At 46.9% G+C, this 15069-nt stretch overlaps 1 protein-coding gene across 1 annotated transcript in view; it reads left to right on the top strand.

Moving 5' to 3' along the window:
- Positions 1-15069, top strand: part of COL26A1 (collagen type XXVI alpha 1 chain) — a 166209-nt gene that overhangs the window by 16353 nt on the left and 134787 nt on the right. The window contains exon 2 of the mRNA XM_058817935.1: positions 5734-5856. Within this exon, the coding sequence (XP_058673918.1) occupies positions 5734-5856 (123 nt within the window). The remainder of the gene's footprint in view (positions 1-5733; positions 5857-15069) is intronic.

The following is a 15069-nucleotide window of genomic DNA, read 5'->3' on the forward strand; positions in this document are numbered from 1 at the left end:
TCTAGGTGTTTAATAATCCCAATAGGGAGAGGTTTTCCCTTAGCCCCTGTAACTTCAGAGGCTGCAGGAGGATAAGGTAAAATCTTGTGCCCTTTCCTATGGATTGAAGCAAGCTCAGCCCTCAAGGCAGTGCTTTTTGGAGGGTCACCCCTGCATAAAACAAAGCAAGGAAAGCACAGTTAAATGTGCTTGGCTGCAGAACTTGCTGAAGACTGAGACTGAAGCTCTTGTGCAGACTGAACCGTGTTTTCCTCCTCAGGTAAAGGTTCCTCTAGGACTAAACTCCCTCCAGCAGGCTCTGATAATGCACTTTGTGTGGGAAAACTTTAGGCTGTTATTGGCAAGTGAGTATTTGAAGTGCACAAAGCACAGAACATATTGCCCCCCCGGGGAAGGGTTATGCTATTGGGAGGTTCCTAGATAAATTGTCCCATCTTACTCTGCTAGCCAGAACTTATTTTTATGGCCACTTTGTTCAGACTCTTATTGTGGGGGTGGAGTGGTGGTGTGTGCAGAGAGATTGGAGTTCCTTCCAACCTTTGTCTGACCAACAGAGCAGAGTGGGAGACCTGGAACTTGTCTTATTCTTGTTCGTGCCTCTGGCTCTCTGCTGCTTCAAATGGCTGCTGCTGTCTGGCTTCAGAAACACCAGCAGCCTTCCAGTTTTATTCCTTTCCCAAAATGAATGGGCTGTTACAGAGATTTCTCCCCCTTTTTTTTGCGGGAGTCAGGGTAACCTCTATTAGTGACTCTGAAGTGCTCAGTGGGAGTAAGGCATGCGTAAAACATCAATATTGACAGCAAGATTACTGTGGCTTGTCGTGGCTTCTGACTTGCAGGCCTCTTAAAACTTTGTAATGGAGGAGCAGAATCTGCTTTGAACTGAACCCTGCCTTGATAAGCCAGCCCCTCACCCCTGCCAGGTGGTCTTTTCATGGGTTTCTTAGCAAAGGTCCATCTATCTACAGGCAATCCTGAATCAATCCATCACCACTGAATGTTCCAATAGTGTGGAGACTGCTGATTACAATTGAATTTTGTAGCTGGACAATGAGCTGGATGACAGCCTTGATCCTAAAACCTGGTTACCTGGGGAGAGCATGAATACAGCCAAGAACAGGGGAAACTTAAGCCTAACTTGGCTTTTGTCTGAGCTTTCCAGTAACATGTGATGGGATAGTTTCCTCTTTAGCCAGGTCACAGCAGTAAAGAGTGACCTGGTCCCAGCCAACTGAATTAGCTGCTAAACTTGATCCTGATGAGAGTCAAGGCACATTCAGGGAGGTGTGTATTTGTGAATAAGAAAGGAATAATATAATTTTATAGAAGTGGATGGTTCAGGAAGAGATAACCCAGACAGCCTGGCAGCCTTTGAATTTGGATTTCTTGGAATGTAGAGGGCAACTTCTGCTCCTGGCCTCAAGGGAATATATAAATAGCTAACCCCTCCTAAAGCTGGGCTGCAGCACACAGTGTATGGATTGCTGTTCTGGCAGAGCAAATGGGATGCTCTACTATTTACACAGAGAAAAGGGCACAGTTTGCTTTCATTGAGTCAGAACAGCAACTTTTTCCCAGTGAAAGTCAGTGACCTTCTGATTTTATTGAAATTCCTTGCTAGGATTGCAGGGAAATTGATAGCTCCAGTGAAAAATGTTATGAGGAAACTTGGGGAAATCTACCTAGCTATCAAAACACTCCTACTGTTTTCTGTGCCCTAAATGTTGATCTCTGCTAAGTATAACACACAGTGTGTTATCCTTATGGAAACAAAAAGATAATTCAGTGCAGTTGTTTACACAGGACAAAGCTTTAGGGCAAATCACAAGCATCAGAAATGCCAACGTTTCTGAGAGACTTCTGTGATATTTATTGAGTGGGGAGGGTCAGTTTGTGCCCAAACACATGGAACAGGTGCTGATGAAACCATCCTGTATATTAAATGTTCTCCCACTCTCAGAAAGAATTCTCTTCCTTCTGGCTTGTCCAATTAACTCTTTACCAAACCCATACCAAATCTGCATTTCAGTGAGCTCTACAACAGGCTTTGTGCAGAGCCCAGCTGGGGGGATTGTTTCTGCTGGAAGCAGTTCTGAGCTGGTGGGAGCACGGTGTGCTGGGAGACCACGGATTTCAGGAGCTGGAGCTGTGTCCTTCAGCCCAGTGAGAGCATCAGCTCCTGTGGGGGAGGTGGTGCCTGCTGTAGGTCTGTCCCTAGCAGGGCAGGCAGCCCTGGGTCTGTGTGTGGTGCTGAACTGTCACCTCTCTGAAAGAGGTGATTAGGCAGGAATGCAGCCACTTCCATTCCTGAGCTGCACAGTCCTGATTCACCAGCCCTTGCTGGGTCCTGCTCAGTTCAGCCCAGTGGCTCTGACACTGCTCACTTTGTCATCTCTTCTCCAGTGAAATGCAGCCAGATAACAGCCAGGGGGCTTTTCTCTTGTGAACACCTGGAATGTCCTCCAGGGACACCCCAGGACAAAGAGAAGCTTGGAAAAAGTGAGCAGGTTGGACTAGGAAAGAAGCAAACACTGCTTTTGGGGATGGATCTGTGTGTTGTGGTGTGAGTGCTTGGATGGATGGATGGATGGATGGATGGATGGATGGATGGATGGATGGAGACCTCCCTTATGCACCCTGTGGGCTTCAGGAACACTGTGCAAATCCCAGTGGTGAGAAGGGAGGGAAGATGAAGTTTCCTGTCAGTGTCTTCCCATCCATGAAATGATTGATCTAACTATGCCATCCAGGAATTAAGCTTTGATATGTGAGTGTGTGGCTCTTCTGGACATTCTGTATTTTAGCTTGGTTATAAGTTACCTCATACTTTTCCACCTTCTGCAGTCCCTTTTCTCTTTCACTGTTGGATGCCAGGCTGTAAAAACATTCAGAATATCCAGGGGTGAACTGTGATTCCCAATAAACTTCTGTTGAGGGGTGTGGGAGGTTCAGAAAGTCATTGGGGTGCAGGTATGGCTTTGTCTGGTGTCTGCCTATGGAAGCAAACTGCACCTCCAGCTTTCTGAGTAAGCCTGGATGCCCTGTGAGATGCTCTCAGGCTGTTCCCCATGTGCTCTGGAAGGGGAGGATTTCTTGTGTCCTCCAGTGTCCAGGTGCCCAAAGCCATCCTTGCTTTTGCTGAGTCAGCAGAGAGCAGGCACCCCTCAGCATCTGCTGAGGGAGGGGTCTGTTCAAGCTCCAAGCAGGAGTTTGCAGACTATCTCCAAATGGAAGCAAACTATTGATTTTGTTGTTCCATTTAGCCTGAAGGGTCCACAGCAACATCCTGAACCTCCACAGTGAATGGTGATTAGATAGCTGCTGGCATCAACACCCCCATTCCCTCTGGAAAAACACATTGTCAGCTGGGATCAAGACACGAGATCTGGGTCTGTAGCCCCAGAAGGAAACTGTCTAAATCAGCAGCTTGCAGGCCATGATGTGCAGATCCTCTGTTGTCTGTGAAAGTCTTCCAAGAATTAAATAGGGTGTGAGAGGAGGGGGTGTTTGGAAACAGCTGGAGGAAATGGACCAAGTGAAACTCCTCTCTCTGAGCAAGGACCAGTTTCCTTGGGATGCTGCAGAACATCACACTAAATATGCTGGTGATGAGCATACATAAGATCCTAAAAGAGCTGCTGTTTGGATCATTTTGTTTGCTTGGTTGGAATGTTCTTTCTGAATAAGCAGCAACATATTCTCTGCCATCCTGGATGCATGCCAGTAAAAGTCCTAAACCTTCCTTCCTTGCATCTGTGTATAATATAAAGGGTCATTTATAATCTCTGTAAGCCATGATGGGGCCTTTCATCACATTGTCTGAAGCCTGCTTGCATTCTGGAGGCTGTTCTTGCTGACTTTTGGCTTGCAAAGGGAAGTCTTGGGCTGGTTTTGTCTGTCTTTCTGTTGTAATCACTGTGCTATTTTATCTGCACTGAGTGCCAAGCTGGATGTCCTAATGCATCCTTGCCCATCTGTGTTCCTGGTTTTGTCTCACCTGCCTGCATGCCACAGTAAAAACCCCTAAAAGTTGTATTTGTAGGAAAATTATGCTATTTATGGGAAGCCAAGAGTGTGATGTACCTTTGTGAGTACCTTCGTAACCAAACCCTCTCTTCTGTTGGTAAAGAGAGAAGTTGGAGAGATGAGTGCTCACATTTGATCTCCCTGCTCACCTGGGGTCCCCTCAGGTGTGCCCACAGTCCTGATCCCTGTTCATACACCACAGATCCCTGACAAATCTGAGATAAGTGGCTCTGAAAGACCCCCCTGCTCACCTGGGGTCACCTCAGGTGTGCCCACAGTGCCCACTCCCTGCTGAGGAATCCAGGGGGGTTTCTGGTGAGCAGGAGCTGTGTCTCAGGGAGAGCTGCAAGCTGAGCCCTGTCCCTGCTCTGAGCTGGTGGCAGTGGCACAGAGCCACCCCTCCCTGGGTGTCCCAGCCCTCCTGGCTGGCTGTAGCCCAAGGGTCAGCGAGCAGCCTGCTGGCCCCATGTGGTGCTGGCATCTGTGCCTCCTATTCATGGAGATGGGAGCTATCCAGAGAGCAGGGATCCTGTGGAGATGGGAGGGGAATGCAAAAAGGGGAAAAAAATAGCAACAAATGCTGTAGATGGTGTGTTCTGGGGAAACTGACAGACAGGAGGTGGTTCAGGGAAGGAGAAGGGGATGTGCAGGTGCATTGTCACATTGATTTTTGGTGTGCAGGGTTGGGGAGTCACTGTGGTGCTCTATTGAGGGCTCTTGCTTTAAGATAGATGAGGAGCCAGGAGTCTGGCTCTGGTTCAGCAGGGAATGCTTACACAAGCACTGGGTGTGTTTTGGAGCACAAGTTGGTGTCTCCATGTCCCACAGTGACTCCAGTTCTGATCCCCAGTCAATAGGAAAATGACTCTCAAACCTGTTAACTACACTGATGTACAAAAGCATCACAAAACATTCCACACCAAAATATTCACAAAAAAGTGAACCAGTATTTGGCAAAATGAGCAATACTTGCAAGGGGGAAAATTTTTGTGTCCCCTCAAGCATATTCTTGGAACCTAAAACTTTTTTTTCAGAGAAGGTCCCTGAAGGATTTTTAGGTCTGAATTCCCTGTGCTCACACTGCAGTTCCTTATGTCTCATACACCTTGCAGTGAGGGGTCTGTCTCTCTCTTGAGACAGTGTGAGACACTCATCCCTCCCTGCCTGCATTTTCCCTTGCCCATTTTTAGGCAGTAACCTCAGCAGGACAACAACAGGACTTGTTCAGCACCCAGCTCATTCAAACCCTGCTGACAGAGAACTCCACCACACCAAAAAGCAGAATTTTCCTACTCTGCTGTTGTTCAGAATGGTAGGAGGCTGGGGAATGATACCATAACAAACAGGGTGGAATTAAGACCAGTACAATGGAAGCTGACTATCAGGAGATTTGGAACATGTCTTTTTTTCCCCAAGTCCTATTGTTTCTGATAAGTCACAGAACTAAATTATGCACTGTAAAACTCTGGCCTCTGACAACCAAGCAAGAAGCATTGCTGGATCTGTGGTTCAGGTTGGCAGGAGCTGGGAATCTTTCTGCAGCTCTTGGAAGGAGAGGGTGGGGTGAGAAGTGAAGACAGCAAGTCAGCCTGGCTATGGCTGGCAGAAGAAACCACCCCACCTCAGATTCTTGGTCTGTTTTTCCTGCAGTCTGGTGTGTGCTGGTTCTCTGGTTGTCTCACTAATGTGTATCCTCTGTCTCTGCAGGCACTGGTGTCACTACACCGTCACAAGGACAGTCTCCTGCCAGGTGCAGAACGGGTCAGAAACGGTGATCCAGAGAGTTTATCAGAGCTGCCGCTGGCCGGGACCTTGCGCCAACTTAGTCAGGTAAAAATCTTCATGTCTCATGCTGCCCAACCCTGCTGCCCTTCCCCTTGGGCTGGGGGCTGGTGAGGGCTGCAGAGAGTGGGATGTCCTGCGTTGGGGGGCTGTGCCTGAGGAGCACCACTGGTGATAACTGCAGGGAAGTCACAGGTGAAGGTAAGTGTAGCATTGCTTCCAGGTTTAGGAGCTCCCTAAACACAGACAGGTCTAACTTAGAAAGGAGACATTGTTTATTCTGTGCAAAGTGGAGGTTCCCACAAATCAAGAACACTGAGGTGTAAAATATTACATATTTTATACAGGAATGTTTACCTGAACCCCCATAATATACATTCTCCTATTTATTTGGGTGATATAATCATGAAAGCAGATAAATGTTCAGAGTGAGTGAACAGGTGAGCAGGGGTGCTGGGTCAGTGGTTCTGTGGGTCTTGTTGGTATCAAGTCCCCACACTCACAGCTGTAGTGGAAATATTGATCACATACACTGGAAAGCTGTGATCAAATCCCTTACAGGCAATGGAGAACAAAGGTAATGTGCCCTGCATCTTTCAGAATGGAATTTCTTTAGACTTCCTGGATTTCAGTATCCTTTAAAGACACCTCAAAACAGAGTGTTCTCTCCTCAGACAAGAAACAAAGCTTAAAAACAGCTACGTGTCAAAAACTTGCCCTGAGCCTGCTTTGCCTTTTGATCATTTATAGTCTTGGAACCTACATGTAAGAAGGAAAAATAAGTGTGGAATAGCCGTCCCCAGCTACCACCTTTCAGTAAAATGTCTGCATTGTTGTGCTTTGCCTTCTCTGAAAGGCATTCTCAGAGCAGAATAGTGTTACCCACCCAGCTGGGAATTGGGGCAAAAAAGCCATTGTGCTCTAAATTTGCACCTAGCTTCTAAAACAATTTCCCAAATAGACAAGGCATAACTTAGGTCACAGAGCTCAGGCATTTTATTGTTATTGTTACCAATTCACCCACAGGGCACTGGTTGAGGTCCTCCTGTAGTTGATAACCTGGCCAGAAGGTGACTGCAGGCCGAGCCCCACCTCCCTGTTCTTGTGACACTTCATCTAGAACTCACATCTTGCATGGGGCTGTTCCCATTGTTGGTTCTCCAGTTTCCACTTGGCCAGTGGTCAGTCTCAGTTTTTTCACTTGTAATATATCTGCTTTGGTGTCTCTTTTGTCTTTATGCAAGGCTGTGGTTGAAACACTTCATATTTTACACTGTCATGGCCAAACTTCTGTTGAAGCTTTTAAATTTCCCAGCCTTTTTAGGCACATAATTGTCATTAGAAACTTGTGAGCTTTCACCTTGTCTCCTAAACTTGCCAAAAATCTTAGTTATTTTTCGTTTTTAACACAAGTGGAATTTCACAAGAACCAAACATTTGATCTTGCTAATAGTAAAAATTCTTTTTGTGGGCCCCTGCAGTTGATTGATGCCATTGATTCTTGCATTAACCCAGAGACTTTAGGAGTAGTGTGTGCTGTTGTGACATTGTTCATGGAACATTTTCAGTTTCAAATGTAGTTTGGTTTGTTTGCCTGATGAGTCCAATTGTTTGGATACAATGCAGAACAGCAGAAGACATCTCAATTTTTCTTTCTGTGTGAAAATATCATGGAAAGAAGCTGAGGTTATTAAATATTCAAGATCTCAGCTGGTGAAAGCTCAGCTAACAGGAGCTGCATTTTTGGAAGATGATCACTATGGAGAAACCTTCCTGAAGAGATGGGAGGACATCAATGCTCTATTCCCTTTGGGCTGGGAGGAAATGCAGGACAAGAGGATGGAACCCTTCCAGGGAAATGCCTGCATGCCTCTAGGCACATATTGCATGACATTCTTGCATAAAGTAGAGAAAGACCCTGCACCTCTTGCCCAAGGATCTCTCAGAAAGCTGCTGACAAAATGCTGGAACTCATCCACTTATCATCAGAGGTAAAACAGGTCCTTGATAATTTCCCCTTCTGTCACCTTCTGAAAGGGAGAGCCCCAAGAAAGAGTAACAGCAAAGGTGGGATCTGAGATCTGAGAGTTGAATGGGCTGTTGGATAAGTTATCTCCAGCCAAGACATCTTCTATAAGTGGTTGTTTGTTTTCAGCAATGCACCTGATTTTGGTAAGAGAATGAGAACAGCTGCTGAAAATGATGACTCTTGTGAGTGTGGCTGCTGTGGGCAATGTTTGGTACCCTGAGCCAGGCTGTGTGACAGAGATGATGTTTTCTGAGCACACAGTAGCCTAGCACTTTGTTGCCAGCCCATAGGGATGCTTGAAATGGCTTTCCTTTTTCTTGGAGTCAAGCTGAAGTTCTAAAACTTTTTTTTTTTAAATACATTTACCTCCTCTCTCGCCAAAATGAGTATTGTCTTTTTAGGAACCACCAATCTCTCTCTTAATTCAGGTAAAACCCATCTCCTGTTTTGAGATGCATGAAAACTCCTCATGCATAAAGGACAGAAATAAGGAAAGCAGTTCCCAAAGTCCCAAAGCAGTGTAGTGCCTTTCCTGTTAAGAAACTGGCTTTGAAGGGGCTTGTAAGAGTTTATCAGCCACCAAGATGTACAGCTTCCTTTAACAGGTCTCTGAAAATCCCTGCAGAAGATGAACACAGCACAAAACTCAGCCTGGCTGCCCTGCTTGTTTCTATTTCCTCCTTACCTTGTCTGTACCAGTCTCTCTTTTTGGGATTTCTGGAAGTCTGGCTTCAGCAAGGTCAGGCTTGTTCCAGGTCTGGTAGTGGCTAAAAATGTTCTTGTTCTCTATATCCCTGCAGTTGTTCATGTAATACAAATATATCTGCTTTTCTTTTGCTAAAAAGTAAATTTGAAGTGTCTTTTGGCCTTCTCCTGTTCTTCTCCAGGGAGGTTTGTGGTGCCTGAACTTGAATTGGGGGGCACAGAGTGTTCTGTGTGACTGTAAGCAATGCAATGTGTCAGTAAGCCATTGGCACCATTTTCCTTTATAGTGCTTCTCCCAGCTGTGATTTGAAACAAACTGTTTTCATCTCCTTGTTTACAGGAGTCAGCCATATCTGGGAGAGCTTTCATGCTGCCAGCACCCCTTATCAGGCTGCTCACTAGCAAAAGGGATGTCAGCCAAGGAAAAAGGCATCTCTCAGCCTCGTGGTGACAGCTGAGAGGGGCTCTCTGCTACAGAGACTCCACTTACGAGCAGACATCGCTGGGGCCAGACAGGATTTAATCCCTTTCCTGTCTCCCATTCATTCCTGTTGGGTTTCTTTCCCTTACTGCACAAACTACAGCTCAGAGTCAAGCCTTTGGCAGAGGAGGATCTGTGAGATCCCAGCCTTGCAGCCCTGGCTGTGGGATGTCCTTGCTGTCCATTCACTTGCTCCTGGGAAGCTGCTTCAGCAGGAGTGTCATCATCTTGGCTGGGCTGGGATGAGCTGCTCTGTTCCTGCCCTCTGCCCCAGGCTCTTTATTTAGCTTGGGTGCTGAGTTGCTCTGGAGCAGTCTTGGCTGGAGGATTTCCCTCAGCACATCTGTTCTTGAGCTCTCTCCATTTGTGCAGTGAAGGCTTCAGCTCCTCTGTGCCACAGGCTGTGCCCTTGCAGTGTCACACTCCTGGTGCACGGGCAGCTCTGCAGCAGCCTGGCTGAATGCTTCAAACTCATGTGCCATTTGTCTGTCTAAAGGAAAGGACAAAGTCCCTACCTTGGGATGTCAATGGGAACCTAATCTCTGGTTCTCTGCTGCCTGGATGGTTGTCCCCAGCCTGGTAAACCCAGGCATCCAAATTGTAACCCTTCTCCTCAGCAATCCTTTGGCTGCAGCAGCTGCAGGGTGATGCCCAGTCCTGCCCTGCCTGGGACACTGCACTCCTCAAGGCTCACTCAGAAGGGTGGCCTTGAAGGCCAGGGAAGGATTTGAGACCTTTCAGTTGTTGGAGCTTTTGTGACCTCCCGTGCCTTCAGACCAGCAATGCCACCTCACCTGTAAGGTGAAAACAGAGCTGCTTTGGTTTTACAGTGTTTTATGACACAACAGGGCAGCTTCTTGCTATACTCTAGTTGGCCAAACTTTTGATTAGAATATTTGTGTATGATTGTTGTGGTCAGTAGTGTCTTTGGAGGTAAATGGATGGGATGAGTGGCCTAGGCAGATCATGTGCTGTTACAGTCTTCAGAAGACAAACACTTTCTGCTGCAAACTGTTGTTGCCTTGAAAATCCCCATCTCACCTCTGGAAAATCCCCATCTCATCTCTGGAAATGTTCTTCATTTGTGGTGGGATATTCCAGCTCCTCTCCTACTTGTCTCATCCTTGAAAATTAATGTTCCCAACAAGGTTATGTGAGTTTTTCTTATGCTTTGCTGTACTCTGTGGTCACAGAGCTGTCTCACTTCAGCTTTTGAGTCTCCTGTCTCTGCAGCATTTTCTGCCTTCAGAGATTTTGAAGATTTTCTGGGAAACCCACAGCTGGCTTGTACAAGGATGGGTTTACCTGGTCTCTTCCTTTGATAAGAATCATTGAAACTCCAAACATTAAATTATGCATCTGTTGACTTTAAACTTCACCCAGAGATGGGAGAGATGGCAGGAAGAGTGTTCTTGCAGCACAGCAAATCTGGGCTGTGATGCCCTTTCAGCTGCCTGTCACTGCCTGGTTTTTTATTTCAGTACTGTAGCTGGTTTGGCTTATCACAAATACTCTGTGCATTTCATGTAAGCAGACTACACATCTTGCATGGATCATCTTGTTTGGTGTTTTTGAATGCTGGGTTTTCTTTTTTTTTCTTCTTTTCATTTAAATTGAACACATTACTGCTCCCAGAGGGATTTTACAAGCTGGTTTGTAGAATAACAAAGAAGGAATTCTGCAGGCTCATCCAATTTGGTCTTCTGTGCTTTTGAAAACTCTGTTGCTACAGGGTCAGTAGGAGAAGTTGGGGCTCTGTCACCCAGGAGATTGGCCTGTAGATGCTGTTTCCCCTCAGTTTCAGAACTAGTAATGCCACAGGGAAATCCTTCTCTCTTTCTTGCTTTCCAGTCAATTGAATAATAAATCCCAGAGCTTATTCCAGTGCATTAGGATTGCTATTTGAAGTCCTGTTACACATAAACTCTTTTATGTGTTTAATTCCCTTACAACTCCACATCTTGGAAGAGAAATGTGCTTGGAAAAAGGCATCTGCTCTCTGAAGCACACATGGGGTAGAAAAGCAGGATGAGCAGTGCTCCTGCAGCAGGACAGACAGAGGCTCTGGGTGGGTGGGATTAGAGCTGTAGCACAAAGGGGCATTCTCAGCTTTGAACAATGGCTGTGTGGTGCTGCCTGGGCACAGGTGGAGGGTCACCTGTTCCAGGGGTTGTGCTCAGGCTGCTGATTGAGGCCTTTTGATCTTGCCCAGACATTCTCTGAGCATTCTCCTCCCTGCTGCAGTGCTGCTTGCAATAGCACTGACATCTGATTGTTAATAAAGGCAGGAGCTGATGATTACTCTGTGGTGGCACAGAAACATTTGTCTCTGTATCCTTGGCCCTTTTTCCTTGGGACTGAGAGACTCAATATTGCTGTGGACAGCAGGGCATGGCAGGTAGATCAGTTTGTTTCCCGGTTTTAGTCTTTTGCTGAGTTGTTTGAACCAGGTGTGTTCAGAGCTAAACAGTCTTCTTCTTCCCCATTGGCAAAGACAGAAGACACAATGAGCTCCAACACTCCTGCAGCTGCAGGTTGGTTGTTTTTTGTTTAATCTTGTCTGCAGGAGCATATTTGGAGCTCCTCTGGTTATGTTGTTCCCTCGGGAACTGCTGTGTTTGTGGTAGGGAAGCTGGAAGAGCTGGGGCTGCAGGAAAAAAGAGCACAGCTCTGATTCACAGTGATGGTCTCTGCCATGCCTGTAAATGTAAATGTGATGGCAAAGGTGCTTCTTGTCCCTGCACCAGCTCTGGCACTGGTTTGAGGTGAAGCTCTATGTGTCTCACAGACTGGTGTAATCAGTGTCTGGTAGCTTTGAGAGGATGGTTAGGATGGTCTGTGTGGGCATTGTGGTGTTGGGAACCAAATATATATTTGATAGCTTCTCTGAGCTCTTAAACTCCCTTCTTTCCAAGTGCTTTGACATATGGTTACTTAACTTGATGGATTTGAAATCTGATTTCTGAACACTCTGATTTTCTGTGGGGAGTTGCAGGGTTTTGGCGTGTCTGTAAATCAGGGCATTGGTACCAAGAGTTGGAGGAACTACCCAAGCTTTGTCCTGGATGCCTTTTGATGCACTTTTGGAATGAAGATGAGGGTCCCTGGAATACGAGGTGGAAGTTTTATGGATGGGGTTGGACCCACTGGGTTGGTACCTGACTTCAGTGCCATGAGAGAAGTAGGGAAACCACCAGAGGTTGGATTCCTTGGTTTTTGCACTCTTTGCCAGTCAAAAAGGCAAGTTCATTCATCTTGTGATCCTGAAGCCCATCAGGAAGTGATGGTGAAACTTCCAATCTGGGGCTTGAATAGAAACCAATAGGAGCCTCTGAGGGTCACTGAGGTCTCCTTGGGCACAAACTGCAATGGCTGAATGGGTCACAGTAACAAAACCTTCTCTTGTGATGTGGAAAGGAGTTTCATGCCTTCCTTCTCTGTGGTCTTTGTGAACAAACAGCTTTGTTTGTGAGTGTCAAAGGGCAAGGGAAATCCAGAAAGGGTGAAGGTATTTCCTGTGTGTGACAGCCTGTCCTGCTTGGGTCATGGCAGAGATCACCCTGTCTCTTTTGACCTGATTTTTGAGGCTTTGATCCCCTTTCTTGTGTCATGTCTGCCTGTTGTGTTCAGTGACACTTCCTTGAAAACAAGGGGAACACATCCTTGTGTGCTGAGGAGTGAGACTCCTTGGCTGCCATCCCTTGGTATGTCCTGACCTCTCCAGTACTTACAGCTTTGTACCCCCAAATCAGTTCATCAGTCAGCTCATGCTCCTTCCCCAAATTACCTCTTCCTTGGCACTCACTTAAGCCACAAGCAAGAGATGCTATTTCCCAAATGATAATTGCATGTGGACAGGCTTGTGTAGCTCATCCTACAGGGATCAGGCAGCTCCAAGGACAGCCATGTGTTGGCTCTGCTCTAGGAACAGCTGCTTGAGCTTTCTTTGGAGAAAAAAAATTGCCCCACTGCCTGGGATGTTGTTGTGAAGCCTCAGCAAAATCCCAGAAATGACTCCTGACTCTTGCAGTGGGGTGGCAGACCCTGGTGGTTTGTTCTCCATCAAGTGCTTGGGGTTCTCCTGCAGAAGGGACCTGTGTGCTGAGCACATCCCTTGGCTCCCTGAGGAGCAGAGCAGTCCAAGGCTGTGGCTCCTCCAAACTTCTTCCCCTCTCTTTTGGCAGATTTCTGTGCAGTGTTTGTGGCTTGAGTGACATCCAAGGAAAAGGCTTCCCTATTTTGCTACCAATCCTTTTTTCTGCCTCTTGTGTTTTCCACATATTTTCATTCAGGGGCTTCTGATCTTTAACAGGTATCTTCCTTCCATCTCCTTTTCCATATATTTTTTTCATCTCCTTCAGTTGCAACACTGCCAGTGTCAGATGGTGGTGATGCTTTGCTAAAGGTGCTTTCTGTGATCCCCTCCTAGAATAGGAGTCATAAATCTGCATGATGTGTCTGCATCAGCAGACCTTGGTGCCATGTCACATAATTGAGGAAAAATGAAGCTGTGAAGGACAGGGCAACTTCAGAACAAATTGGATTTGCAAACTGGGCCTACTTCAGATGCCTGAGTGTGCAATGTTGAACAGAGCTGCACACATCAGGACACTTCCAGGGAATTCAGGGTGGGTGGTAGACTGTGACAGCTGAGCTCCACGCTTGTCATGCCCTGAGAAGTCCTCCCTCATTTGAGGATTAAACTAGAGCTACTTCCCCGACACAGAACTGCTGCCAAAATTCCAGTCTGGCTCAAACCACTCTCCACACTTCATAATGAAGTTTGAAAGAGTTTTAACATCTTGGTGTTGGCAGAAACATGGTTTTAAAATCACGGTGTGGTTGGAGACACGCTGGCTCTGGACACTGGTAACAAGGCTGGAGACTTTCATCTGAAGGTCAAATCCAGCTGTGGTGTTAGTGACAAAGTCATGAACTTGTGACTGATGCTTTGGGGCTTACGTGTGGAAATGTGTCTGAGTCCAACGCCAGCACTGGGAGTTGGGAGACCTGGGTTCAGTTCCTGAGCTTTGTCAGAGCTATTCTGAGAGACCCTCAGCAAGACACTCACAGTCTTTGGTCTCTTTGTGAAAAAGCACTGAGGTCTACCTACATCAGCATGCTCCAAGTCCTCAAACTCTCACATCTGTGGACTCCTGAACACCACTGGATGCAGAGGAGCAAAGAAACAGGTGGGATGAGCTGGCTCTGTGCAGCCCATACCAGCCAAGTGCCTGCATCACTGCTGTGGGTATTAGCAGGGGCTGGTGGGCTTTATGGCAGCTCCAAGGGTGAGAACATCCTGTTCTCAGGAGACTGTGCTGCTCTCCCTCTCTGGGTGAGGCTGTTCCCAGGGCAGGCAGCCCCGTGCTCAGGAGGAAGCTTGTGCAGCTCACCCTCTCCAGTGGTTATAGCAGAACTTAGTTTCTGTGTTTGGCAGCTGGCACAAATCATCAGCAAACAGCTTCCTGAGAAATTAGCTTCCCAAAGACTCTGCTAACCACGACTGAGCTGCTCCATCTTTCCAAAACACACGTGGGCAGCCTCTCCTGGCAAGCCTTTGTTACTGCTCCTTGGAGTAGCTACCATGCACTGCAGTGCTGTCCTGGGTGCACACCTGCCTCCCCCTGGAGCAGTTTTGGATGAGATTCATGCAACCTCCAGCTCTGTTTTCCCCCAGTGCCCAGCTGAGCCTGGGGCTGTCTCTGTCTCCTCTGGCTCTCAGCAGGAGGAGCGTCTTCCCCAGGGACAGGGTGCTCAGGGCTTGTGTCTGCCTGGCTTGGAGAGAAAAGCATAAACTGCAGCCTACAACACTGTAATCCCAAAGCTTCAGACTCTCCCTGTGTGTGCCAAATTCTTTTGGCTGTTAAATAAGGGTAGGAATTTTGAGGGGAACTTGTAGAGTATGACTTCTGTGTTTGCTTTTAGCTTCATGAATAGCAGCAGTGACTTTGTTTGGCTGTATACTGGGAAAACTCTGAGCTGCCAGCTTTGACGAGCTGCTGTTTTAAAGGAAAAGTTGTCATTTATGCAACTGTCTGTTTTG

This window comes from Ammospiza caudacuta, chromosome 20 (assembly GCF_027887145.1).
Source record: "Ammospiza caudacuta isolate bAmmCau1 chromosome 20, bAmmCau1.pri, whole genome shotgun sequence".
NCBI classification, from domain to species: Eukaryota; Metazoa; Chordata; class Aves; order Passeriformes; family Passerellidae; genus Ammospiza; species Ammospiza caudacuta.